The 27825-nt window shown below is 44.0% G+C and overlaps 1 protein-coding gene across 1 annotated transcript; it reads left to right on the forward strand.

The window, feature by feature from the left end:
• The first annotated feature begins 23134 nt into the window (after positions 1-23134).
• Positions 23135-27579, forward strand: CDCA8 (cell division cycle associated 8). Its single transcript, XM_065731637.1, has 10 exons — positions 23135-23286; positions 23384-23512; positions 23797-23831; positions 24660-24735; positions 25028-25164; positions 25841-25920; positions 26167-26265; positions 26453-26579; positions 27019-27105; positions 27381-27579. The coding sequence occupies exons 1-10, from the start codon at positions 23211-23213 to the stop codon at positions 27423-27425; spliced, it is 891 nt and encodes a 296-aa protein (XP_065587709.1). The 5' UTR covers positions 23135-23210; the 3' UTR covers positions 27426-27579.
• Positions 27580-27825: the final 246 nt, after the last annotated feature.

Here is a 27825-nt window from a genome sequence, read left to right on the forward strand (position 1 = left end):
ACTGTGGCAAACAGATGTCACTCATGTTCCTGAATTTGGTCGTCTAAAATTTGTCCATGTAACAATAGATACTCATTCTTCATGCATATTTGCCACAGCACATACAGGTGAACGCAGTCGCAACGCCCGTAAACACTGGTTATCTGCTTATGCTGCTATGGGGATCCCACATACTATAAAAACAGATAATGGGCCTGCGTACAACTTCTAAGGCCACTTGAACTTTCCTCCAAGAATGGGGAGTTAAACATATTACAGGCATTCCTCATTCTCCCACTGGACAAGCTATCATTGAGCGTGCTCATCAAACACTGAAATCCATTCTTAATAAACAAAAAAGGGGGAATACGAGAGATACACCACAAGAAAGATTATGTAAAGCTTTGCTTGTGCTGAATTTTTTGAATCGTGATCATACAGATACAACTCGTGTGGCCTGTCATTTTGGGGCCCCCCCAATGCTCAAGGAATGGCCAATGGTTAACGTTCGGAATATGGCCACAGGGCATTGTGAAGGTCCCTTACCACTGATAACTTGGGGTCATGGATATGCTTGTGTTTCCACAGGGACTGGTCCTACATGGGTTCCAGCACGATATGTTCAGCCTCATCTCAAGGCAGAAAATAGCATCCAGCCTTTATGATTACTGGGATTGTGTGCTTCTTCTGTTTTAGTGGTAGATTGAGTATGAAGAATTATTAGGCATTATCTAGGTTGTTGTGAGCTTCTTCTGTTTCAATAATAGATCAAGTGTGAATTAGACAGGATTTGATGTTACCAACGGTGGAGTTTATGGAAATAGTACTTTTAATGTCTTAGGAACGTGAGGTTATGATATTAGCCCATCAATTAGCCTTTTTTCTAATTTGCAAAGACAAAAACCTGGAAAAGAATCCAATGCAAAGGGATGATTTTGTGTTTTAGAATGATCAACTCTCTTTCAATTCGCTAATCAAAATAGTTTTTTATAACCATGCATTATTTGAGACAAAGGCATATGCTAAGAGAGCTAACCTTGATAGTTTATTCTGTTTTGCAAGCAGGTGTTCCACTTGGGCTCCGCATCATGCACTGGCCACGCGGATTCGGTGTACAAATGGAAAAAACTCTGCAGACCCTGAGAAGAGTAGGAGCAGGAGGGAGTCTGTGGTGGATGGGAGAGGAAAAGTGCACCTTGAAGCAGGGGACGCCCTTCTGGCACTGCCTATCGCGTCCACCACTGGCATGTTCCTTTTCTCTCTTCTTTCTGGTGGTTTGCCATTTCTCAAGGGTCAATAGCTAATAATGTGTTTGCTTAGGGAGTTTCTGCTTCTCGCTTACACTTATCTAAAATGGATGTCTGCATGTGTGTGTGTGTATGTTGGCTAAAACCCTAACCCTCTGTGTTGCTCTGAATGCACAATTTGCTTGCTTCTGCTCTTGAGATGTCTTGTCTCTCAGATCCAGGATACCCTGAAACAGCACCGCTCAAGCTTCGGCCACAATCACCAAGTTAGGATGTTAGCTGGCAAAGGAAAGCAATACCCCTAGTGATACTCTAGCAGGCCTAGCCACTGATGTTGATTCCATTTGACATGCAACTTTATATCTTCTAATCAGTTACTGGTACACAAAGAATGGGACCCTCAGGGATTCTTTTCCAGGTTGCAGGAACCTAAAGCCATGGGTGAAAGGTATGTTTGTTCACTTCTTATTAAGTTTAAGAATATTTCTTGCCCTTACTATATGATTACCTTACATTCAGTGTCTTATCAATTGAAGCCTTGATTAAATTGTGATAGCCTAAATGCATTCAGAAATACTGTTACAGAGAGTTATTAATTTATAGTATGTTAATAGTTTGCTAATAAATAAAAAAGGGGGAATTGTGGGAATACAAAAAGTACATTTAGAGCTGCAGCTGTGGAACAGGATAGACAGCATGAGAAAGGAAGGCTGAGAACCAAGGACACTTCCAGAAGAAGAGGAAAAGAAGTTCAAGTAAGCTGTGTGATGGCAGGCCCTAATTGGAGGAAGAGTGCATGGCTTGGGAAGATTCACAGCCCTGATTGGATAATTGCCTGTGTGCACAGTTAAGAACTGTTTTGGGAAGTTATATTGTTGATATGTAAAGGTGGGTGGGAAAGTTACAAGAGAGAAATTGTGAAAGTATATAAGGGATGTTAAAACCTGTAATAAACGATTTGGATTGTTCACATCTGAGTCCGTGCCCAAGACACTGCACTTAGGGTTAGGTTTAGGCTTCAGATTTAGGGTTTAGGGTTAAAGTTTAGTGTTAGGGTGATAGTTAGTGTTAGAATTAGGGTTAGGGTTAGGGTTAGTGGTTTGGGGTTTGTGTTGCTGTTGGGGTTGGGGTTAGGGTTAGGGTTAGGTTTAGGGTAAGGGTTAGGTTAGGGTTTTGTTTAGGCTTATGTTTAGGTTTAGGGTTCAGGGTTAGGGTTATATTTAGGTTTAGGTCTTAAGCTTAGTGTTAGGGATAGGTTTTGATTTAGGGGTATGTGTAAGGGTTGTGGTTGGGGTTGGTGTTGGGGTTCTGGTTGGGTTTGGGTTTGGGGTTGGGTTAGGTTTAGGGTTAGGGTTAGGGTTAGGTTTAGAATGTAGGATTAGGGATAGAGTTAGGTTTAGGGGTTAGGGTTAGGGTAAAGAAAAGGGTTAGGGTTAGGTTCTGGTTAAGGGTTAGGTTTAGGTTAGGGTTAGGGTCAGGGTTACATTTAAATTTAGGGTTAGATTTAAGGTTAAGTTTTGGGGTTAGTGTTAGGTTTACGTTTTGGGTTTGGTTTAGCATTCGTTTTAGTGTTAGGGTAGGGTTTGGGTAGGGTTTTGGTTGGGGTTTGGGTTAGGGTTAAGGATTAGAATTAGAGTTAGGGTTAAGATTAGGTTTAGAGTTACGGTTAGGGTTTAGGTGTTGTCTCAGGTTTGGATTTTGTGTTGGAATTGGGGTTGGGGTTGGAGTTGGGGTAGGGTTAGTGTTAGGTTTAGGGTTAAGGGTTAGGTTTAGGATTTGGGTTAGATTTAAGGTTAGTGTAAGGGTTAGGGTTTGGTTTAAAGTTAGGGTTAGTGTTAGGGTTAGTTTTAGCGTCAGGGTTAAGTTAAGGGTTTAGTTTAGGGTTAGGGTAAGGGGTTGGGTTTGGTATTTTGTTTGGGGTTTGGCTTGGGGTTGGGGTTGGGGTTAGTGTTAGGGTTAGAGTTAGGTTTAGTGTTAGGATTTGGTTTAGTGTTAGGATTTGGTTTAGGTTTAGGGTTAGTTTTAGGTTTAGGGTTACGGTAGGGTTAGGGTTAAGGGTTAGGTTTTGGGGTTGGTGTTGGGGTATGGGTAAGGGTTAGGGTTAGGTTATGGTTAGCGTTAGGGTTAGTGTTTAGGGTTAGGGTTAGCATTTGATTTAGGGTTAGAGTTAGGGTTAGGTTTAGGCTTCAGGTTTAGGATTTAGGTTTATAGATTAGTGTTAGGGTGATGGTTAGCGTTAAAATTAGGGTTAGGGTTAGGGTTAGGGTTTAGGGTTAGGGTTAGCTTTATGTTTAGGGTTAGGGTTAAGATTAGGTTTAGGGTCATGTTTAAAGCTAGGGTTAGGGGTTAGGTGTTAGGGTTAGGTTGGGGTTGTGGTTAGGGTTAGTGTTAGGGTTAGGGTTATGTTTAGGGATAGGGGTAAGAGATTACTTCAGTGTTGGGGATGGGTTTTGGTTTAGGGTTAGGGGTTAGAGGTTAGGGTTGGTGTTTGGGTTGGGGATGGGTTTGGGTTATGATAAGTGTCAGGGTTAGGGTTAAGGTTAGGGGTAATGTTAGGGTTAGTGGTTTGTGGTTAGTGTTGGGTTGGGGTTAGAGTTAGGGTTAGGTTTAGGGTTTGTTTTAGTGTTAGATTTAGGGTTAGGGTTAGGGTTAGGTTTGGGTTTAGGGGTTTGGGTTGGGGTTTGGGTTGGTGTTAGGTTTAGGGTTTGGTTTAGTGTTTGGTTTAGGGTTAGGGTTAGGTTAGAGTGTTGGTTAGGGTTAGGGTAAGGGTAAGGGTTAGGGTTAGTGTTAGGGTTAGGTTTGGGTTTAGGGTTTTGGGTTGTCGTTTGGGTTGGTGTCAGGTTTAGGGTTTGGTTTACTGTTTGGTTTAGGGTTAGGGTTAGGTTAGAGTGTTGGTTAGTGTTAGGGTAAGGGTAAGGGTTAGGGTTAGGGTTAGGTTTGGGTTTAGGGTTTAGGGTTTTGGGTTGTCGTTTGGGTTGGTTTTAGGTTTAGGGTTTGGGTTATGGTTAGGATTAGTGTTAATTTTAGGCTTCTGGTTTAGAGTTTCGGGTTATAGTTTATTGTTGGGGTTAGGGTTTGGGTTAGTTTTGGGTTTAGGCGTTTGGATTGTGTTTGTGTTGGTGTTAGGTTTAGGGTTTGGTTAGTTATAGGGTTAGTGTTAGGGTTAGGGTTGGGTTAGAGTTTTGGTTAGGGTTAGTGTTAGGGTTGGGGTTAGGGTTCGGGTTAGTGGCTTGGGATTTGTATTGAGGTTCGCATTGGGGTTAGTGTTAGGGTTAGGTTTAGGGTAAGGGTTAGGGTTAGGCTTAGAGTTACGTTTAACGTTTAGGGTTAGGGTTAGGATTAAGTTAAAAGTTCGGGTTAGGTTTAGGTTTAGGTTTAGGGTTATTTGATATTGGGTTAGTGTTGGAGTTAGGGCTAGGGTTAGGTTTTGGTTTAGGGTTAGAAGTAGGCTTAGGGTTATGGTTAAGTTTAGGCTTAGGTTTAGGTTTAGGCTTAGGGTTAGGTTTAGGGTTAGTGTTCAGGTTAGGGTTAGGTTTAGAGTTTCGGGTTATAGTTTATTTTTAGGGTTAGGGTTAGGGTTAGTTTTAGGTTTAGGGGTTTGGGTTGTGTTTTTGTTGGTGTTAGGTTTAGGGTTTGGTTTAGTGTTCGGTTTAGGGTTAGGGTTAGGGTAATGGTTAGGGTTCAGGTTAGGGTTAGGGTTAGGGTAGGGTGTTGGTTAGGGTTAGTGTTAGGGTAAGGGTAAGGGTTAGAGTCAGGTTTAGGCTTCAGGTTTAGGGTTTTGGTTTATAGTTTAGTGTTATGGTGATGTTTAGTGTTAGAATTAGGGTTAGGGTTAGGGTTAGGGTTCGGGTTAGTGGTTTGGGATTTGTATTGCGGTTCGGGTTGGGGCTAGGGTTAGGGTTAGGCTTAGGGTTATGTTTAGGGTTTAGGGTTAGGTTTAGGGTTAGGGTTAGGGTTATGGTTAGGCTTAGGGATAGTGTTATTTTTAGTTTTAGGGTTAGGGTTACGGTAGGGTGAGGGTTAGTTTTAGGGTTAGTGTAATGGTTAGGCTTAGGGTTATGTTTAGGCTTCTGGTTTAGGGTTTAGGGTTATAGTTTTGAGTTGGGGTTCGGGTTAGTGTTAGGTTTAGGTTTAGTGTTATGTTTGGGGTTAGGGGTTTGGGTTGGGGTTTGGTTTGGTGTTAGGATTAGATTTAGGGTTAGGGTTAGGGTTAGCATTAGGGTTAGGGTTAGGTTTGGGTTAGGGTTAGGGTTAGGGTTAGGTTTAGTGTTAGGGTTAGGGTAAGGGTTAGGGTTAGGTTTAGTGTTAGGTATAGGGTTAGGGCTAGGTTTAGTGTTAGGGTTAGGTTTAGGCTTCAGGTTTAGGGTTTATGTTTACAGTTTAGTGTTAGGGTGACGGTTTAATGTTAGCATTAGTGTTAGGGTTAGGGTTCGGATTAGTGGTTTGGGATTTTTATTGCGGTTGGGGTTGGGTTAGGATTATGTTTAGTGTAAGAGTTAGGGTTAGGGTTAGGTTTAGTTTTAGGCTTAGGGTTATGTTTAGGGTTAGGGTTAGTTTTAATTTTAGGCTTAGTGTTAGCATTAGGTTTAGGGTTAGGTTTTGGGTTAGGGTTAGCGTTAAGATTAGGTTTTGGTTTAGTGTCTTGTTAAGGTTTAGGGTTAGGAGTTAGGTTGGGGTTGTGGTTAGTGTTAGGTTTAGGGTTAGGATTATGTTTAGGGATAGGGGTAAGGGATTAGTTCGGGGTTGGAGTTGGGTTTAGGTTAATGTTAGGCTTAGCAATATGGTTATTGTTAGGGTTAGGTTTTAAGGTTACGGTTTAGGTTTTGATTTAGGGTTAGTGTTAGTGTTAGTTGTAGGTGTAAGGGGTTAAGGTGGGGGTTGTGGATTGTGTTTGGGTTGGAGTTGGGTTTGGGTTTGGTTTAGGGTTAAGATTAGGCTTAGGGTTCGGGTTAGCTTTAGTCTTACGGTTAGGTTTAGGGTTTAGGGTTAGGGTTGAGAATAGGGTTAGGGTTAGGGTCTGGTTTAGGTTTAGGGTTAGGTTTAGTGTTAGTGGTTTGGGTTTAGAGTTGCGTTTGGTGTTGGGGTTAGGTTTAGAGTTAGGTTTAGGGTTTGGGTTAGTGTTATGTTTTAGATTAGGGTTAGTTTTAGTATCATTTTTAGGGTTAGGATTAGGGGTTATGTGTTAGTGTTGGGGTTGTGGTTGTGGATAGTGTTAGGGTTAGGGTTAGGGCTATGTTTAGGGATAGGGGTAAGGTATTCTGTGTTGCAGTTGGGTTTAGGTTAAGGGTTAGGGTTAGTTTTAGGGTTAGGGTTTAAGGTAACGGTTTAGGGTTGGATTTAGGGTTAGTGTCAGTGTTAGTGGTCTTGGCTACGGCTTAGGGTTGGGGTTGGGGTTAAGGGTTAGTGTTAAGATTAGGGTTAGGTTTTGGCTTCAGGTTTAGGGTTTAGAGTTATAGTTTATTGTTTGGGTGAGGGTTAGTGTTAGAATTAGGGTAATGAATTTGGGTTTGGTTTTGGGTTTGGTGTTTGGTTAGGTTTAGGGTTAGTGTTAGGGTATGGTTAGGTTTAGGTTTAAGGTTAGGGTAAGGGTTAGGGTTAGGGTTAGTGTTAGGGTTAGAGTTAGAGTTAGGGTAGGTTGAATGTAAGGGTTAGGGCTAGGTTTAGGCTTCAGGTTTATGGTTTAGGGTTAGGGTTAGGGTTAGGTCTAAGGTTAGGGTTAGGGTTTAGGGTTAAGGTTAGGGTTAGGGTTAAGATTAGGGATAAGGTTAGGGTCTGGTTTAGGATTAGGGTTAGGGTTAGTGGTTTGGAGTTAGTTTTGCGGTTGGGGTTGGGGTTAGGTTTAGTGTTAGGTTTAGGTTTAGGGTTAGGGTTATTGTTAGGTTAAGTCTTAGGGTTAGGTTTAGTGCTTAGGGTTAGTGTTCGGATAAGTTTAGGGTTAGGATTAGGGTTAGGGTTAGGGTTAGGGTTAAGATTAGGGTTAGGTTTAGTGTCTAGTTTAGTGTTAGGGTGAGGGGTTAGGTGTTAGGGTTTGGGTTGGGATAGTGGTTAGGGTTACGGTTAGTGTTAGTGTTAGGGTTAGGTTTAGGTTTAGGGTTAGGGTTATAGTACAGTTAGGATTAGGTTTAGGTTTAGGTTTAGGTTTAGGGTTAGGTTTAGGGCTAGGGTTAGGGTTAGGGTTAGGGTAAAGTTTAGGGTTAGGGTTAGGGTTAGGTTTAGGGCTAGGGTTAGGGTTATGGTACAGTTAGGGTTAGGATTAGGTTTAGGTTTAGGGTTAGGGTTAGGTTTAGGGTTAGGGTTAGGGTATAGGTGTAGGTTTTAATGTTAGTGTTTAGGGTTTGATTTATGTTAGGGTATGGTTAGGGTTAGGTTTTGCGTTAGGGTTAGTGTTAGGATATAGTGTTACAGTCTAGGGTAAGTGTTTAAGTTTAGGGTTTGGTTTAAGATTAGGCTTAGGGTTAGGGTTAGGGGTTATCATTTTGGGTTTGTGTTGTTTTAAGTTTAGGGTTAGGTTTTGGGTTAGGGTTAGGTTTAGGGTTAGGGTTAAGATTAGGTTTAGTTTTAGTGTCTTGTTTAGTGTTAGGGTTAGTGGTTAGGTGTTAGGGTTTGGGTTGGGATAGTGGCTAGGGTTAGGGTTAAGTTTAGGGCTAGGGTTAGGGTTAGCGTTAGGCTTAGGGTTAAGGTTAGTGTTAGGTTTAGGGTTAGGGTTAGGTTTAGGTTTAGGTTTAGGGTTAGGGTTAGTGTTTTTGTTAAGGTTAGATTTAGGGTTAGAGTAAGGATTAGGATTAGGGTTAGGGTTAGGTCTAGTGTTAGGGCTTGTGTTTGGTTTTTGGGTATGTGTAGGTGTAGTGTTAGGTTTAAGGTTAGGGTTAGGTTAAGGGTTAGTGTTAAGTTTAGGATTAGAGTTAGGGTTCGGGTTAGGCTTAGGTTTAGGGTTAGGGTTAGATTTAGGTTTAGGGTTAGAGTTAGTGTTCGGATATAGGGTTATTGTTTAGCGTAAATGTTTAAGGTTAGGTTTATTTTTGGGGATAGTGTTAGGGTTAGCGATTTTGGGTTTAGATTTGGTTTGGGGTTGGGTTTGGGGTTGAGGATAGTGTTATTGTTAGGGTTAGGGTTATCGTTAGTGTTTGTTTTATGGTTAAGTTTAGGTTTAGGGTTAGGTTTAGGGTCCAGTTAGGGTTAGGGTTATTGTTAGGGTTATGGTTAGGTTTAGGTTTATGGTTAGTGTTAGTGTTAGTGTTAGGGTTAGGGTTAGGGTTAGGGTTAGTGTTAGGGTTAGGTTTAGGGTTAGGGTTAGGGTTAGGTGTAGGGGTAGTGTTTGGATTAGGGTTAGGGTTAAGTTTAGCGTTAGGGTTAGGTTTAGGATTAGGGTTAGAATTAGGGTATGGGTTTTGTGTTTAGATTTAGTGTTAATGTTAGGTTTAGGTTAGTGTTAGGGGTGCTGTTAGGGTTAGGATTAGGTCTAAGTTTAGGTTTAGGGATAGGGGTTGATATAGGTGTAGTGGTTAGGTTTGCGGTTGGGGTTGGTTTTGGGGTTCTGGTTGTGTTTGTGTTTGGTGTTGCGATTGCGTAAGGTTTAGGGTTAGGGTTAGGTTTAAGGATCTGGGTTTAGTTTTGCGTTTGGGGTTGGAAGTATGGTTAGGGTTACGTTTGGGTGACGCTGGTGACGCAGAGTGATGCTGTTTGATAGTTGTCATTGTTATGCTGTGGGATGGTTGCTATGGTGACAAGTTGTGATGGTTGCTCTGGTAACGCTGTGTGATATTTTCGATGGTGTCGCTGTGGGATTGTTGCCATGTTGATGCTGTGTGATATTTGCCATGGTGACACAGTGTGATTGTTGCCATGGTGATGCTGTATGATGGTTGCCATGATGATACTGTGTGGTGCTTTCCATGGTAACACTGTGTGATGGTTGCCATGGTGATGCTGTGTTATGTTTGCCATGGTGATGGTGTTCCTGGTTGCCATGGTGATGCTGTGTGATGGTTGTCATGGTGATGCTGAGTGATGGTTGTCGTGGTGACACGGTTTGATGGTGTTGTGGTTTTGTGGTTCTGATGCTCGTATTCCACATCAGAACATCATGCAGGCAGTTAAGGAGTTAATGTTGTTGGGGAGCAGCAGAGGGGCACCGGAAGCCAGGCCTGTTCTCTCTCTGGGCGTGCTCTCTCTGCTGCCATGGAGTTTCAGCGCATGTGCTTCCCCTGCATTTCCTCCCTAACATAAGCTCCCAGCTTTTGGCTTGGAAACTGTCTCTCCATCAATTGTTCAATTTTATTCGATTTAGTACAGTTTCTGTTCTTTCTCAAATCGTGCCATTGTTTTTTTGTAGACCTATCTATTCCCTCTTTTTCCCCCTCCCTCCCCGGAGCCCACTCCTCTGCTTGGGCGGCCTCATGGCCACTGACTGTGCAGGGTTTTTTTTTCTTTCCTTTTTCTCTCCCTTTTCAGTATCCATTGGGTCACTGTCACGGATAACACCGTGACAAATTATTGGTGGAGAATGTGGGCAATGTTGTATTTGTACTCCATTGTAAAACTGGTGCTAAGTGGACTAAGGGTTTTCATGTATCTTAGAGCATGCTGGCGTCTTTTTAAGCGCCTCATGTTCGGTACCAGAGTCATATCTGCATACAGCTACTTTAGTGCGCTGATGGGGTTACATGCCTCCTGTCTAAACACCCTGGCTAATGTGACAGATTATATGGCATTTGGATTGGTTTCCAGGTACTCTTTTTAGGTCTTTACCTATGTTCAGGATACAAGCCTTGCAACTGTGTTATTCGTTTTCCTGTATGTATTCCTTACAATAGGATTTTATATCATGTGGAGGAAGCCTTCCTCAAAACCAGGGAGTGTTGAATGGCAGGGAAGGTGGGAAAAATTAGAAAATAAATTAGAAGCATGGGGACCCCCCCTGTTATGCGATTTTGATCTTGAGCACCTGTGGGATCTTGAGAAATTCTGTGAGTGTTGTAAGGAGTCATGTGACTCAGGAAGATCTGAGAAGGAACGGATTGCTTGGGGTTTGGCTTGTGTTTATCGAGCTATAATTGATATTCTGGAGAGAAATGGTTTCGAAACCAAGGTCCAAAGCAAAAATGGAAACCTTGAAGCTAGACCTGACCAATCACAGGAAGCACCGGTATCAGTGTCGGTTGCCCCTGTGGAAAGCCAGAAATGGACACGGGTGTCCTCATGCCTAGAACGGAAAGAAGAAGAAGCAGAGAAAGAAGAGGAAGATCCAGGTGAGGGGACCTCCTCAGCACCACCACAACCTAGAAAGGCCACTAAGAAAAGTGAGAGACATGGAGAGGACAGTGATGATGATGAAGTCACTGTTACCACTATTCTTCAACCCCTAAAGATGACTGAAATACAAGGTTCCAGAAAGGAGTTTGTACAGTGCTCGGATGAACCTGTTGTCACCTGGTTGCTGCGGTGCTGGGACAATGGTGCCAGCAGCATGTCCCTAGATGGCAACGAAGCCCACCAACTGGGAAGCATTGCTCGACACCCAGCTATTGACAGAAGGATTAGTAGATATCTGAGTGAAGTTGCTACCCTCTGGGAATGAGTACTAGTGGCTGTAAAGGAGAGACATCCTTACAAAGACAATCTGGAGCCTAAGGTGGAAAGATGGAATACTGTGGAGAAAGGCATCCAATTTTTGAGAGAAACGGCTGTAGTAGAGATGCTGTATGATCCCAATTTCGTCCCTAACAATTCACACCAGGACTGTGATCCTGAGAAAGTAAGGTGTATATTGGAAACTCTCAAAAGCAGCATCAGAAAGGTACACAAGTGCACTGGTAGCAACGTTCCATAGATATGAGGACTGAGACAGAAGACTCCCTGTTTATGAATTGATTATTACACTTCAAAACTTTGAACAACAGCTTCCGTCATCACATGTTTCCATTGCAGCTGTGTCAGCGGTAGCAGAAGAAGTAGGTGAAATGAAGAAGACACAGAAAATTATACTGGTGGAATTGTCCTTACTGATTAATAGGGATGAACATGTGTCAGCATCAGAAACACCTGATGAAGATGAGTATGACCCAAATAATCTGATCAAGCAATTGATAAAACTGATGAAAGTCTCAGCCATCAAAGGCAACCGCCTCTCTACTTAAGCAAATGACAGCAGTAGCACCATGTCACGTGTGGCCATGTGAAGCTTCTTATGAAAAAACAGAGAGGACATGAAGAAGTGGCATAAAAAACCCTTAGAGAGAAAAAACCTGAGAGAATTACAGCAGAGATCATCCACCAATGAAATTGCTCCGGTCACTGCAGGTAACCAATAGAGTACCAATAGAGTTGCCATGGTGACGCTGCAGGATGGTTTCCATGGTGATGCCGTGTGATGGTTGCCATGGTGACACTCTTACTAGTTGCCATGAGGCTGTGTGATCGTTGGAATGGTGATGCTGTGTGATGTTTGCCATGCTGATGCTGTCCGGGATGCCATGGTGGCGTTGTTTGAGAGTTGCCATGGTGACCTTGTGGGATGGATGCCATGCTGAAAGGGTGTGATGGCTGCCATGGTGATGCTGCGTGATGGTTGCCATGTTTACGCTGTGCGATGGTTGCCATGGTGACACAGTAGGATGGTAGCCATGGTGATCCTTTGTGATGGTTGCCATGGTGACATTTTGTGATGTTTGCCTTGGTGATGCCCTGTGATGGTAACACTGCATGATGCATGTCACGGTGATGCTGTGCGATGGTTGTTATGGTGACATGGTGTGATGGTTGCCACAGTGATGCTTTTGGTGTTTGCTATGGTGATGCTGTGTGATGGTTACCATGTGTGATGGTATCCCTAAACTTAACCCTAAACCTAACCTGTACCCTAAACCTAACCCTAAAGGTAACCCTCACATTTACAGTAAACCCATCACAAATCCTAAACCTAACCTGAGCACTAACGCTAATGCTAACCCAAACCCAAACCTGAACCTTACCCTAAACCAAACCCTAACCATAAGCCTAACCCTAATTCTAACCCAAATCCTCATACTAACCCATTCCCCGACCCTAAACCTAACCCTAAACTTAACACTAACCTTAACCCTAAACTTAAACCTAAACCAAACCATAACCCTAACACTAACCCTAAACCTAAACCTAATCATAACACTAACTCTAGCGCAAATCATAAACCATAACCTTAACCTTAACCTAACCTTAACCCTTACCCTACCCTTTACGTAACCCTAACACTTCCCCAACTGTATCCCTAACACTAAAACTAACCCTACTCTAAACCTAACACTAACCCTGTCATGGTTTTGTGTTTTTTGTTGTGTTGTTGATATTCAACATCAGGGCATCGTGTGCTGTATTGGGAATTGAAGAGTTAATGCTCTTGGTCTAGTGGTTAGGAGCCAGCGCTCTCACCGCCACAGCCCGGGTTCTATTCCTGATCAGGTATACCCAGCACACCCAGCATGCAGCTGGAGCATTAACTCTTCAACTCCCAGTACACCACCAAACATAAACCTAACCCTAAACTTAACCTTAACCCTAACCCTAAACTTAAACCTAGCCAAAAACCCTAAGCCTAACACTAAACCTAACCCTAACCCAAATGCTAATACTAAACCTAACCCTAACCCTCACACTACCCAAATCCTAACCCTAACCCTAAATATAACCCTAACCCTAACCCGAAACCTAACCCTTAACCTAACCTTAACCCTACCCCTAACCCAAACAATAACACTAGATTTAACCCTAACCCTACCCAAACTCTAAGCATAACCCTAACCCTTACCCTAAACCTATCCCTAACCTTAACCCTAACCTTAACTCTAACCTTAAACCTAACATTAACCTTAACTCAAACTCTAACCCAAAACCTAACCCTAAGCGAAACCGTAACCCTAACTCTAACCCTAACCCAAGACCTAAACCTAAACTTAACCCTACCCCTACCTCTAACATTAACCCTAACCCTAATACTAACCCTAACCTCAACCCTAACCCCAATCCTAACGCTAACCCTAACCTTAACCGAAAACCTAACCCTAACCCTAACCCTAACCCAAACCCTAACCTTAATCCAAACCCTAACCCTAACCCAAACCCTAACTCTAACCCTACCCAAACCCTAACCATAACCCTAAGCATAACCCTAAACCTTAACCTAACCCTAACCCTAAGATTAAACTTAACCTTAACCCTAACACTAACCCTAACTCAAACCCTAACCCAAAACCTAACCCTAACCAAAACCCTAACCCTAACCCTAACACTAACCCAAGCCCTAACCCTAAACTTAACCCTACCCCTACCCCTACCCCTACCCCTACCCCTACCCCTACCCCTACCCCTACCCCTACCCCTACCCCTACCCCTACCCCTACCCCTACCCCTACCCCTACCCCTACCCCTACCCCTAACCCTAACCCTAACCCTAACCCTAAGCCCAACCCTAACCATAACCCTAACCTTAACCCAAACCATAACCCTAACCTTTTTCTAATTACTCTATCCTTTAGGGTGAACAAAAAGGTCCAAGTATCAGATTCTACCCATAATTTGGCATACTCGCCCTCGTCTAGATTAAAAGGCTGTTTTTCATTCACATAAGCATTTAAAGCCTGGCAGATCCAATTCACAAAGGACCTGAATATTGGCCAGAACAGCTGATCTGCCCTTATCTGCTTTCCTCCCCACACCTCCATACAATAATGCACCATTTTCACCTTACTCTTTCCTCATCTAGAGGGAAAATCGCCCCAGTGTTTTAACATTAAACCTAGGGGGCTATCTGGTGGTATGTCTGGTAACTTTATCTGCAAGCCTCCCATGGGGTCAGGGGGCTTACTCTGCCTCTGTCCCATCTTCTGGAGCACTCACACACACACACACTCGCACCCCTCGGTCGTGACCCACACCCTCGCGTTCAATGGGAACTGCACTACTAGGGGGTCCGCACTCACTTCACCCCTACCAGACGTCTCAGTCAGGCGTGCTCCAGGATACCCACCCCGACTGAACAGTTTCACTCAAATACTCAATCCTGAGTCTCCGTTCGATCTTTGTGCACAAAAATTATGAGGTACTGAGGTTTCTTTTGCTCATTTACCGAATTTAGAGTTCGGAGCTACAGGTCTCTGCACAGGAATTACCCAGCCCATCTGAAGATAGGGCACCCCCCTGGGGTGGGAATTCCACAGCAGAGTCATCTGGATCCGAGTCACAGCACCAAATTGTGAAGAGATGCACCAAAAGTGTGAAGAGAACGATACACACCGATTGTTGCCAATAGATAGGAATTTATTGAGCAAGTAATAAACGAGTGAAACAGCACCGGGTGGCCGGGAGTCTCCGCTCCACCAAAGGTGTGCAACGGGGTCCTCCCATGCCCTCTTTTTATTGTCTCCTCCTTCTGCATTCATGTCTTATCTTTTTTTCTTTCTGCAGCTGAGCCAGCTGTTACTAAGGGGTCGTTCTCTGCCTCCTGGTGGTCGAGGTGATGAAGGCCATAGTTTTCCTCAGCTCTGATCATGCGCACTTAAGAGGAGATTTTCACTTATTTTTTACAGTTTCTTAGAAGGTCACTGTTATCTGTTGCCCATTGTCCAGGATGTTAGAACTAAGTGCTGTGGCCCCAACTTGCACAAACTACGAAGTTTTTAGACAAACATCTATCTATTTTGAGTCTTCTACAAACTGCATAGTTCTCAGGAAAGAACACTGACACATCTATCTCCAGTTGGTTTGATTAACAAGTACAGAACTTATTTTTACCACAGTAAGATAGTGTGTGCTTTTGTCTCAAGTGATGCATAGTCATATTTTAAAATTCTAAGTAGTGGATGAAAGAGAGTGAATCATTGTATAGTACAGGGTCATCCCTTTGCCTGGGACTCCTTTCCAGGTTTTGTCTTGACAAACCAAATAAAGGCTAATTGATAGGCTAACAACATCATAGTGAGAAGACAAAGTTACACTAAAAGAGCTATTTCCATGGATTCCAGCAGTGGAAACATCAAATCCTGTTCATTTTATATTTAATCTACCACTAAAAATAGAAAAAAACAGTCCACAACAACCTAAATAGTACCTAATAATTCTAATTCTTAAGGCAACATTGGTAACACAGAAAAACTGCCCATTTTTGTCATACCATGCCCAGTGTTGTTACTGAGATACCATCCAGTGGGTAATCCAGCTGTTTCTCATCACTCATTTGGCATGCATAAATGATTTAAAATACAACGCTTTATGAAACAGTAAGTAAGAAACACACAATCCCAGTTACTATGAGGGCTGGATGCTATTTTCTGCCTTGAGATGAGGCTGAATGTATCACGCTCGAATCCCTATAGGGCTAGTGTCTGAGGAAACACATGGATATTCACGACCCTGAATTATCAGTGATAAGAGACATTCCCAATGCCCTGTGGCCATATTCTGAATGTTAACCATTGGCTGTTCCTTGAGCATTGGGGAGGCCCCAGAATGACAGTCTACTTGAGGTGTATCTGTATGAACAGGATTCAAAAAATTCAGCACAAGCAAAGTCTTACATAACCTTCCTTGTGGTGTGTCTCCTGTATTCCCTCTCCCCCCACCACCCCCTTTTTTTTTTTTTTGTTAGTTATATGCAGGTCCATTATCATGCACATATTTGAGACAGCCAAATTCATGAACATGAATGACATCTGTTTGCCAGAGTTGAAGAGGTGCTGTGCCACGGGAGTTTGCTCCTATCTGAGGCAATGGGGCAACTGCCTGGCAGTCTGGGCAAGTTAGGATAATATTACAGGCTTGGTCCACTGTCGGCTGGAATTGTTCTGTAAGGCTTTCCTATTCTGATGGACAAACGGATGGGAGAGTTGTGCCTGTTGAAATAATTGAGGGGTAGCAAAGGTGACAGTGGCTTGATCAGCCTTATGGTTGCCCTCAGTTAATGGACCAGGCAATGTAGCATGTGATCGAATATGCATAATAAAATAAGGAAGAGTGCGGTGAGAGACATAATGCAAAACTTGTTGAGTGGTGCAAACGAAACAGAGTGTCAACTTCCTTGAGAGAAGATCCTTCAATTCGCAATACAACATACATAGAGTTAGTTATTACATTAATCATCTGATCTGCAAAAATTTGGAAGGCTCAAGCCATTGCAGCAAGCTCTACAACTTGAGGTGACCCATCATATGCACGTCTGACTGCCATTGTGTAGCAGTTGTACATCAGAGAACTTGATGCTTGGTGCATCATACTAGGGCCATCTGTAAATACAGTAATGTTAGGTATTGGAACATGTGAAAGTAAAACATTTCTAGTAAGGGACAGGTCACTCAAATTATGCAGTAACTGATGTTTGGGGGGATGAATGGAGGTTTGTCCGGTATAATCAGTCATAGCCGTTTGCAAAGCAAGTGAATTAGCAAGCATCCAAGCTAGATCTGTTTTAGTAGTGGATATGTAGATGAAATCTGGATCAGAAGATCAACCTGCCACACCTCCCCATATTTATACTTTTGCCATCGCCCTTCCTCCCAAAGAGGTTTCATCCTCTTGGCTTGTTTAATTACAGCATGTGTCACAGTCATCAATAACCTGTGCAATAGCATCCATAGTTTAAGTCCATCCCTCAGTCTCTAGCCCATTTATATGTAGCATCCCTTCCTTGATGGCTCGAGGTCTCATGGGCAGACAGGGGCTCAGGGGCCCGAGGTCTCATGGGCAGACAGGGGCTCAGGGGCCCGAGGTCTCATGGGCCTTTGTTCTGCTTTTGTTCTGCTTCTTTCTCCAAGTCTATTTGAGCCACCTCAATTTTGGCACCTTGATCTATTTGATGGTTATTTTTCTGTTCTTCAGTAGCTTGACTCTTGGGCACATGAGCATCTATGTGACGCACACTTTACAACCATTTTTTTTGTTTGGGTAGCAATGTCTTTCCACAGTTCAGCAGCCCAAATAGGTTTTACCCTTCCATTGCCAGCCATTTTGTTCCCACTGCTGTAACCACCCCCAAAAAGCATTTGCCACCATCCATGAGTCAGTATAAAGGTCTTGAAAGTCTCCAGAGGAGACTCTACCACCAATGTGTGCAGCCTGTGCCAGTGCTCCGTCACTGCACTGTGAAGAAGTTCCCATGCACATTTGTGCATAACTTCCCATGCTTCAGTTTGTGGCCATTTCCCCTCGTCCTATTGCCACACACTGCTGAGAAGAGTTCCGCCTCATCCATGTCAATGGTGGCATACCATTTGGCTGCTTTCAACTCCAGTTCATACTGCAATTCTAACATATCCAGCACAGCAGCACTCAGTGGGGGTGTGACTTCATTCAGGCCACGGTAATCCACCGTCAGCCTCCATTCTCCTCTGGCTTTACGCACCGGCCATATGGGGCTGTTAAACAGAGTATGGGTTTTGCTGATCACTCCCTGGCTCTCTAGCTGACGAATCAGCTTATGAATGGGGAGCAAGGAATCCGTTAGCACGGTACTGCCATCGGTGTACCATCTTTGTAGCAATAGGTACCTGCTGCTCTTTTACTTTTAGTACCCCCACAGCAGACGAATCTTCTGACAGGCCAGGTAAAAGAAACAGCTGCTGAATATTGTCTGCATCTACAGCAGCTATTCCAGTCGGTATCCCTTGGGATCCTTGAAATGTATCCCTACTGAGATAATCTATTCTGAGTATGCATGGAGCCCCCTGTCCAGTCACTATGGGATGCTTCTGCCAGGTTTTACCGGTGAGGCTTATTCCTGCCTCCAACACAGACAATTCCTGAGAGCCCCCAGTCACTCCAGAGATATAAATCAATTCTGTCCCTTTATAACTCAAGAGCATTAGAGTGCACGTTGTAGCAATGTCCACCAGTGCCTTATATTTTTGTGGCTCTGATGTGCCAGGCCATCTAATCCACACAGTCCAGTACACTCTATTATCCCTTTCCCCCACCTGGCTGGGGACAGGACCTCTCTATTTGTTACCTGCAGTGACTGGAGCAATTACATTGGTGGCGATCTGAGTTGTAGTTCTCTCACCCGTGCTTGCAGTGCAGGAGTGGGTTTTTTATGCCATTTCTTCATATCCTCTCCATTTGCACTTAAGCTCCAGAGGGCCGCATGCGACATGAAGTTACTGCTGTCATTTGCTCGAGCAGGGAGGCAGTTGCCTTTGGTAGCTGAATATAGAATTTGATAGAATTTCAACAGTTTTATCAGCTCCTTCATCAGATTCTCGTCATCAGATCCTTCATCAGATTCTGATTCATCAGATCATCCTGGTCTTTGTGAGAAAGTAATCTTTTTGTTCGCGGTAAGAGGGAATGAACCTGTAAATAAGTAACTGTAGTTTGTGATTTAGCATGTAACGTAGATGAACATTCCGCTTAAGCAATCAAAAAGGCCACAAAGGATAGACACTACTATAAGGAAGCTTAGCTTGCGAAAACACTTGCCACAAAGGATAGACACTACTATAAGTAAGCTTAGCTTGCGAAAACACAATACTTGCGCAAAACCGGGAGCTAGCCTAAACACACTCAAGGACTAGCGATTATGCAATTAACCAATGAGATTTGTTCATATGAATAACATACCATAAAAGGAAAAACCACCAGAAAGGGTCAAGAGGAAGATATGGAGGAAGACTACTTACTTCAACCCATACGACCACTGGGAGGCAGAAGAAGACCCCCTAGCAACAACTGGATCATGCGCAGAGTACACCACAATGAGGAGGTAAAAAGGACACGTATACGAAAGATGGACTGTATAAAAGGATCGAGTATCGGTTCAACTGTTGCGACAGTTGGTGGAACGCAGAGTCCCCTGTCGCCCAGCGCTGCATTGCCTCTTTGCTCTTTGCTCAATTTGATTAATAAAATTCAATAGTTGAATTTTTGATTCCTAGTCCATTGAATCTATTTATAACAGTCTTCATCAGGTGTTTCTGATACCGCCACAAGTTCATCCCTATTAATCACTAGGGACAATTCCTCCAGTATGCCTTCCTGTATCTTCTCCACTTTACCTATTCTTTCTACTACCTTTTATATGACTGAAATGGAAGCATGCTGTTGTACAGCACGATGCACATCAAGAATCATCTCCTGACTCACAGGTTCAGAATTGCTTCTTAAGACCTAATCAGTGAAGCAACTCAAGGCTTTTGGTATTTTAAATTGGTTTTCTATCACTAAGAATGTGCTTTCTCATTCAGTCTTTCCTCCTGCATCCAGATCATAGTCTGATTTCAACTACTCCCACCTATTAAAAGGAACAATAGATGTAATACCCTTGCTTCTTACCTGCTTTTGTCATTTTTAGCTTATTCCTAATGTGTTTCTCCAACTTTCATATAAAAGCCGTGTTTAATGCAGCTCTCCCCTTAGCTACTTCTACTTCTCTGTCGTCGAAGAAAACGGCCAGAGTCATGACATACACCAGTATGGTTAAACCATGCCCTGTTTATTACCTGGACAGCTTTATTCTTATAGTGTTTAAGACAGGGGCGTACAGAGAATAGCACACAATCATTGGCTGAGAGCCTCAGAGAAAGACAACTTTAAGCAGTTCCCAACAATTAACAGCAGTGAGAAACCCTTCTGAGGGAGGTAACTCTTGATATCATCCTAATCCTAAAAAAACCCAAGCAGGAATGCATCGGCGGTGGATGTGAAAGCAGTGCTGGCAGGGCATCCCCTGTGCAAAGTGCACTTTTCCTCTCCCACTCGCCAAAGACCATCTCCTGCTTCTACTTTTCTCAAGGTTCACACAGTGTACTTTCCCTTGAGCACCATATCAGCATGGCCAGTGCATAACACAGAGCCCAAAGGGAAGAACACCTGCTAGCTAAAGACTAGACTACCAAGGACAGCTTATTCTAAAAATACCTAAAGTTACAATTATCAGCAGTCCTGTGAAGCCTTCTTTGCTGAAGGCAGGCTGAACAACATAATCACAGAAGTTTCCCATAGACATTGTGGCAGCTAGGATTGCTCAGCTGAAGCAGCTGATGTCCGCCTTGTTGTTGCAGGAATTCTCCAACACTTCTCCATGATTTTCACAGTTAACAAGACCTTCAAGCAAGTGGATGTTAGTTAGCAGAAGGTGTTCCTGCAGACCTATGCCAACAGTCTGCAGAAATAATCACAGCATGACAGAAGAACAGCAAGAAAGATGTTGGCAGAAGTATGTAAGTCACAAAGGAGATGGCTTGTTGCTTGCTCCATGCAAAGACTGGGAGCTGTCATGGAGAATCATATTCAAGACACAAACAACATTTTTTGAAGCTGTAGGTCTGGAAGATGTTAATTAATGCCAGTAAAATGGGAGCAAATAATTTAAGACAAAAATAGAAATAAAATGTGTCAACTATCCACACTCTAAAGTGCTTTAGGGTCTTCATCTTTTTTCTATTTTTTCTTAAAAGGCAATTGTTTCTGAGAAGATTTAATGTCTTTTTTTCCTCCATTTTTTTTTCCTTTTACAAAAAGGACAAAATGTTTTCCAGAACAGTTTCCCTGATGCATACATGATCTTCCTCACCCTCCAGGTGTTTCCAGCTCTCCTGACTGTGGTTAGGGGTATCATTTCAGCAGACAATCTCAATGTGTGCCCTTCCCACTGCCCTCCACATTTTCCTTTCCCTTTGCTCTTTGTTCATTCATATACTTCCCAACTATTTGGCTGCTGTATGAGAGTTAGAAACTTGTCCCATTTCTCATGTCTAATTAATTGCATTTATATCTACCTCTTCCCATCTCCATCTAAGACTTTCTTCTACAAATATTCCCTGTGGAAGGTAGACCTCCTTAGATGCAGCTGGGATGCAGCATGCAGTTGAGGAGAGTGTTTTGCTGTTCATTCAGTTGTGTCATCTACTTCTGTTTACTGACAATAAGGAAAATCTTCTGTGCCCATGTTCTCTGAGGAAAGAAAGTGGGAGTTGGTGCAAAGAAGCTGTAACATCAAGCAGCAGACTTCAGAGGAAAAGATTGATGAGCAATAGTGACAGAAGACCCACAGAGCCGATGCAAGTGATAATGGGACTGGGGAGGTGAGGAGGAAGTTAGTCCACACGATGACAGAGCAAAGCTCATTAGAGGACACCCTGGATCGCAAAAGACTGATCGCAAAGGTCTCCTCAGATACTTGTTAAAATTGGAGAATAAATAAACAGAATTAATAAATGACCATTGGATTCTTCCTCTCTAGGCTCACTCCCAGTACCTCTCCAGTTAGCTACAAAAGCCCTGAAGACTTCAAGAAAATGTGTCAGTGGTTTATGGGCCGGTTCAGCCTGGTTCTGCAATTAATGGGGTGGGGGAACCTACAGACCCATGCCTCAGAGAAAGGGGAAGGGGGAAAAAAGGAGAGGGTAGGGAGATGGGCATACAAAAGCAAAACAGCAGCAATGATCTGAGGAAGAAAGCTATTTACTAAATAAGTTACCAGAATACAAAATAATATAATACAATATAATTGGAATTGAAGATAATAAATCAAACAAAATGAGAGAGTGTCCAAAACCAAAGGGCTTACTCTAAAGCTGAAGGCAAGATGGCTAGCAAGCTCCCACTGCAGATGAGCAGCAAAAAAAGGGGCAGACCTGGGACTTTGTGCAGTTTTATCTTTCCCTCTGGGTAGAAAACAGGAACACAAAGTCCACTGGGGTATGGAGTTCTTATTCTCTTCTGAGATCCAGGTACCTGGAAATTCAGCAGTCCATGGAACTGGAGTATTAACTCTTTAACTCCCAGTGCCTTATGACATGGAATAGCAACAACAAAAATCATTAACACCATGACAAAATGACAGGAAGTTGATAACTGTAATAAAGGGGAAATATACAGCTTCTGCAGCATTTGCGTTATGTAGCCACATGTGCAAATTTTATTCCTTCAGTAATGAACAGTCACCCAGATTTGTCCCCAGGGTATAGGAACTAGGTAGTCAAGGATGTAGGCACACCCTGTAAGTCACAAATGAGGGAACTGATCCATGACAAGTTTTTAGGTAACAAAAGATAGAGACTGATTATTTGCAGAAGGTTCCTCCCTACATCACCACGACACCGCTCAAAAGATGGGAACCAGAGTTTGGTTCTGTTTTCAGCAAAGCATCTCACAACAGAAACTTTAAAAAGACAACATGATTCAACTGAAAGAAACACCAAAGGCTCCCGAGGGTCCCAGGACCACCACCACATAAAGGTCCAGTACATGCAAGGAAAAGGAACTCTACGTCAGTGATTTCGGGGAAAGTACACATACGACACAACACGTATCAGCTGACACTCTTTTGTGCACAATTGGGTGGAATGATTCCCCATCCATCAGCGCCAAAATAAAAAAAGAATGCCCGCTTCTAAAAGCCACATTGGTTCCAAGGGTTTCATTCGGACAGGAGCTTGTGCAGTATCAATACTAGGTACATGTACCTCACTACCACCGTAAGCCACATCTGTTCCTTCAACCAGTGCGATGAAAGCCAACACAGTGCTCAGAAGCGGAACGCATAGTGTTTTAAATCCCAGATTTGACATCTTTTATTTAACACCTAAAACTCTTTCTTGCTCGCACTCCCAGCCCGGAGAACCCCGCCAAGGGAAGGTGCAGGTACCGGTAGTAACGCTCCGCGTCCCGCAGCCCCTCCAGCGCGCGGGCCAACGACAGGCAGCGCGACCCGTACCCCAACACCTCGGCTAGGCCCGGCTCCACCGCTCGCCCTTTGTACGGCCGCAATGCAGCAACCCCTCCCCGTCCGCCATCATTGCCACGACTCCCGCCGGCAGGAAGCAACCGCTGCGCAGTGCGTCATCACACCGCGCCGGGTTCCGACCGGCGGCGCTCGGCTGTGATTGGCTGCACCGCCGCTCGCTGTGCTCTGATTGGGCAGTAGGCGCGCGTCGGGCGGTGTTTGAACGCGGCGCGGGCGGGCGGCGCTGTCGCGCTGTGAGGGAGCGGGGCTCGGCGAGCTTGCGTTGTCTTGTGGCCCTCATGGCGCCTGCCCGCAAGAACGCGGGTGCGCGCAGCAGGAAGCTGAGCGCCTTCCTGAAGGACTTCGACCGGGAGGGTAGGGCCGCGGGTGGCTGGGCCGCGGGCCGGCCTGGCCTGGCCTGGCCTGTGCGCTCGGGCCCGGGCCGCGTCCGACACCGTGTCTGTCCCCGCAGTAAGGAGCCGGGTCGAGCAGCTGCGGACGAATGGGGAGCGCCTGGTCAAGGAGATGGAGAACCTGTACGACGTGGAGCTCCTCCGGCTGCCGGTGGCGCTCCGCGAGATGAACTGGCTGGAGTTCTTCGGTAACGGCGGAGGGCGCGGGCGGAGCGGGCTTCCCCGGAAGCTGCGGTTGGAGGCCGTCTCTGTGGAGCGGTGGGACGGGGGGCGCGGGGCTCGCGCGAATAGAACGTGGATGGGTGCGAGTGGGTGCGCCTTTCCCTCTGCCCGGGGCCGCTTGCTCGCGCCGGAGCGCCTGCTGTGCGCTGCCCGCTCCTGCGGTGGCGTTAAAGCGCGTCTGCTGCGGGAGCTGTCCCGGCTGCGTACCGCAGTGACGCTTCCAAGTGAAATATCTTCTTTCTGGCTACAGGGGGAAGCCAAAAAGTCCTGGAAGAGGTGGTGACGGTAGGTATCCAGTGCAAATACTGAACCTTCCTGAGCATGTTGCGTGTTCCTTTAGGAAATTAAGGCTTTGTGTGTCTGCAGGTGTGTTGCACAGCTTACGCACACAAATGCTGTGTCAAGATTTAATAGGAAGAGATCCTGTGATGTCCCATGCAGGGTTTGTGTGCTCGTGCTGCTCCTTGCCTGGCTTTCCAGGTTTCATGGGATCATTAAGGTTGCAAAAGGCTGCCCAGATCCCTAAGTCCAACCCATCCCACCATGCCCAGTAACCGTGTCCCCAAGCGCCACATCTCTGTGGTTTCTGAAGATCTCCAGGGATGGGCCACGCTCTGGGCAACTTTGGCTCTCCCAGTCCTCTTTGTATTTTAATGTTCTTCGAGGATGGCCATAAAAAAATACAACTGACCACAATGTAATCACCCTCTGTTGGCTGCTCCATCATCGTGCCCGGTGATTACTGTTGCCTGACGCACCAGCACTTCTCTCCTAGCATCTGCAACGTTGCTGTGCTCCCATGAAGTCATTTTTCAGAGCTCTGCACTGTGAGGATGTGCTTCTAGGTCTCTGTAAGAGTACGTGCCTTTTGGTGATCTAAAGTTGGGCAGCACGGAGTAGGTGAAGCGTGCTTGCAGCTGCCCAGCAAAGCACGCTGATGCTTAATGGCACTGAGTTCTATTATGTCCAAATAATGCGGGAAGGAACTTGTTTGAGCACAACAGAAAAATGTAAACATATTTCTGCTGTGAAACAAAGATTTTGCCTGCAACTTTGACTTATCATAAATGTGCTGTCAATCATACTGACACTACTGTGACTTCTTAATCCTAGGCAGACTTGGGAATAACAGAAATAAACAAGCTAACAGCAGAGTTTATCCAGACTCCTTCAAAAAACATCAGGAAAGGTCAGTAGTTAACATTCTGCAAATGGTAATTTGGTTCTTAGCTACAGCTTTCACTACGTTTTAATACAGGGATGTAATTCTACCTTTATTCCTGGTACCTGAAGTAATTTTACTTGCTTTAATTCAAAGCATTCTGAAAAATTCACAACAGTGTTGCCATTTGAATTCAGATTTTAGAAGCAAACTGTTGCCAAAAGAAGCTTGTACATTTTCTTACCTTAGCTAATGGTCTGTTATGTCACGAGTTTTTTTTTTTTCCTTCAACTTGGATAATGCTTTCTCCTTTTGGCAGAAAAATCTAAACAGGGTATTGAAGCTACTGAAGAAGCAGCGGAGTTTGCTTTGCTTCCTCCAGCAAAGAAAGCAAAACACAATAGCCAGCTTGTTCCAGAGCAAGCAGCTGCATGTACTAATCCAAGAAACGGAAAGGTAAGTAGCTGCTCTTTGTGATAACTTCTATTCCCAGGATATGAACTGTACTGAAGTGATTCTGATGTCTATGGTAAGACAGTTGTGCAGGATGCTGTAAGGGTGACTTTGAAAAAGTGTTGCTTCCTGATCCGTTCCAGTAAAAGCAGAAGCTGGTTTCATTGGCAGGTAGTCATTTTACTTGTGGTGAGCAAAGTGCCTGTGCTGCAAGTTACCTCTGCTTTTATTCCTTGTTCTACTTCTGCACGTGGAAGTCTCATCCTTCTCCTCTGCGCTGGTGCATTCAGTGTTGTTGTATGGTGGGAGCAATATTCCCTAGGGCAGAACAGTCTGGGCCACAATGAAAATATTTACCAGTTATGCTTCTCAGTTTTTTAGATCATGAATTTTGCTATGGGCAGTAGTAAGTACGTGAACCATCCCAAGTCAGATTAGAAATTAACATGGTTCGTTATCCACTTGAAGTTCTACAGCTGAACTTTGAGGAAATTATGTGAGAATAATATTAAAATGTCTCAGAATATGTCTCAGAGAATAATATTAAAAGGTCTCAGAAGATTGTCCAGTGGTTTGTTTCAGACTCATGCTGCAGGAGCCTGCATTTCATATGGGGGCATTTGCTCGGTGCTAGTCACAGGAGAAGAAAATGACTGATGTGGCAGCTAATGTGTTTCAGGTGAGGACATCCACTAGAAAAGCACCAGCGTCCAAGAGCAGAAGAGCTCCTTCAGCAAGAGTGAAGCGCATGAGCAAAAGGTAACAGGGATGAGTTTTGCAGCAGTATTTCAGAAATAGAGAGGAAGGCTGCAGTGCTAATGTAGCTGCTTGATGGGATGGTGCATGGCTTAGTAGGCCGGATAATGTAAGCGTGTCATGCTGTAGGTCAATTTGTGAGAACCTCAGGTCATCTCACTTAAGTCTTTGATAAGACAGTGCTTCTGTATCTGTTAAAATTATTTTTTCTGAGAGCAGGGCTTTACTTACGTGCTTCCTTTTAAGCAGATCAAGCAAAAGCAGCTTTATCACTCCAGCTACTGGTAGAAATCTTGATCTCTGTGTTCGAGGAGGTGCCTCCATTGTCACACCCAGGTTTGATTCCAGGTTTGTATTCTGTTACATTTTTCTGTTAATTTCTTATACAGAAAAGTGCCTTGCTGTTTGCTTCTTACACCATAGTTGCCTATATGCAAAATATTTTCCATCAGTGCTTTCAACCTGGAATGGAAGGCGTTTGGTCCAAATACTTTAAGCCATTGCTATAAAGTTCCTCACCTGTTGTTTTTTCCAGAATTTTCAAGATGCCACATTTGCGCACACCTGCAGTAAATGAACGTGTTTACACCATCTCTGCTAATGGCAGTCCCCTTGCTGATGGCAATGATGTCTTCATTACTATCCCTGCTGGGGGAGGGGAGGTAAAATCAAAGTTTTTTTCATTCTGTAAAACCCATGCAGCAAGGAGAGCTTGTACCTTCTGGGGGGCCTTATCAGTTTCAAGGGACTCTTCATTCCCTTCTGCTTACTGGTGCTACCACAGTTTATAAATGTGACTTTAAAAAAACCTTAAGAAATTATTAGTCAGAGGCTGGAGGAGTTTGATCTGGTCTAAGCAGAATGCAGACTGTTGCTTTACTGTGCGTTTAAGTAATGCTTAAAGTAGCTTCTGCTCTTGATAGTGCATTGGTACACCAAGGGCAGGTATGAGATGAGCTGGTCAAGCTGGATGTGGTAGTTGAGGCGTATGTGGTCTCCTAGCGTGCATTGTGTTTCATTTTTGCTGCTTACAGCTGCTGCAGCTAAACAACCTGGAAAGCTGAGATTTGGTGGTGTTTTATTTTTATTTTATTTTTTTAGAGCATTCGTTTAACAGCAAGTGATCTGACCAAGAAGAATCTTCTTCATCTCAATCCAGAGGCACAAGGCATAATGAAGAAGCTATCTGTAAGTGTGTGTGTGTGTATTCTTTTTTTCCCTATTCAAGACCTGAGGCTGTAAAGCAGCATTGTATCTTAGCTCCTACCACTGGTTGAGAAGAAGCATGAACTGGGAAGGGAAGGAGGATAAAACCTCACACCTGTTTGGGGGGGAAAAAACCTGTTGTCAGCATTTTGAAAACCTGAATCAAAACTAAAGGTGTCTTCCACTTCAGGTGGTAATTGGAAGTGGCTGTGGGATGTAATCTCTTCAGCTATTGATGGATTTCTCTTTCTGCCTAGGTTCGTCTTGCACAAGCATGTAGCAGTGCAAAAACCCATAGGTGAAGGTCAATTAATGTCAACACCTTTTGTAAATGTGGAACTACTATGAGCTACAAGTACATTTTATTTGCTGTCTTATAATTCTGTGAGCATTCATTTAAACAAAACAAAATAAAAACAAACAAGAAAGCAGTTAAAACCAGTGCTGTATAATTGACAATGCTGTTAATATTCAAATGTCCTTCTTCAGCTGTCAGAGTGATTCGTGCCAGCTACAACTGAATCACAGCTGCCAGGCACCTAATAGCTAGCCATTTTCATCGCCCAAATCCATTTTCTGTTCTGCCTGAGCCCTGTGTGCCTCTAGGGTAAGCAGTAATTCATTTTTCTGCAGTATACTGCTTGCGTAAACTACTAGAATAACTTCTGCCCCTTCTGCGGCCTACGTGGCAGTAGTATTTGG

This window comes from Cyrtonyx montezumae, unplaced genomic scaffold (genome assembly GCF_038088225.1).
Source record: "Cyrtonyx montezumae isolate F1298 unplaced genomic scaffold, pur_monq_1.0 scaffold_15, whole genome shotgun sequence".
Lineage (NCBI taxonomy): Eukaryota > Metazoa > Chordata > Aves > Galliformes > Odontophoridae > Cyrtonyx > Cyrtonyx montezumae.

What these genes read in the sequence shown, in the direction of transcription:
- CDCA8 (XM_065731637.1), top strand. Translation starts at nt 23,211, where the DNA reads ATGGCGCCTGCCCGCAAGAACGCGGGTGCGCGCAGCAGGAAGCTGAGC. An exon ending in TTCAAAAAACATCAGGAAAG is followed by an intron (nt 24,736 to 25,027) that starts GTCAGTAGTTAA and finishes TCCTTTTGGCAG; the next exon opens with AAAAATCTAAACAGGGTATT. An exon ending in CTAATCCAAGAAACGGAAAG is followed by an intron (nt 25,165 to 25,840) that starts GTAAGTAGCTGC and finishes AATGTGTTTCAG; the next exon opens with GTGAGGACATCCACTAGAAA.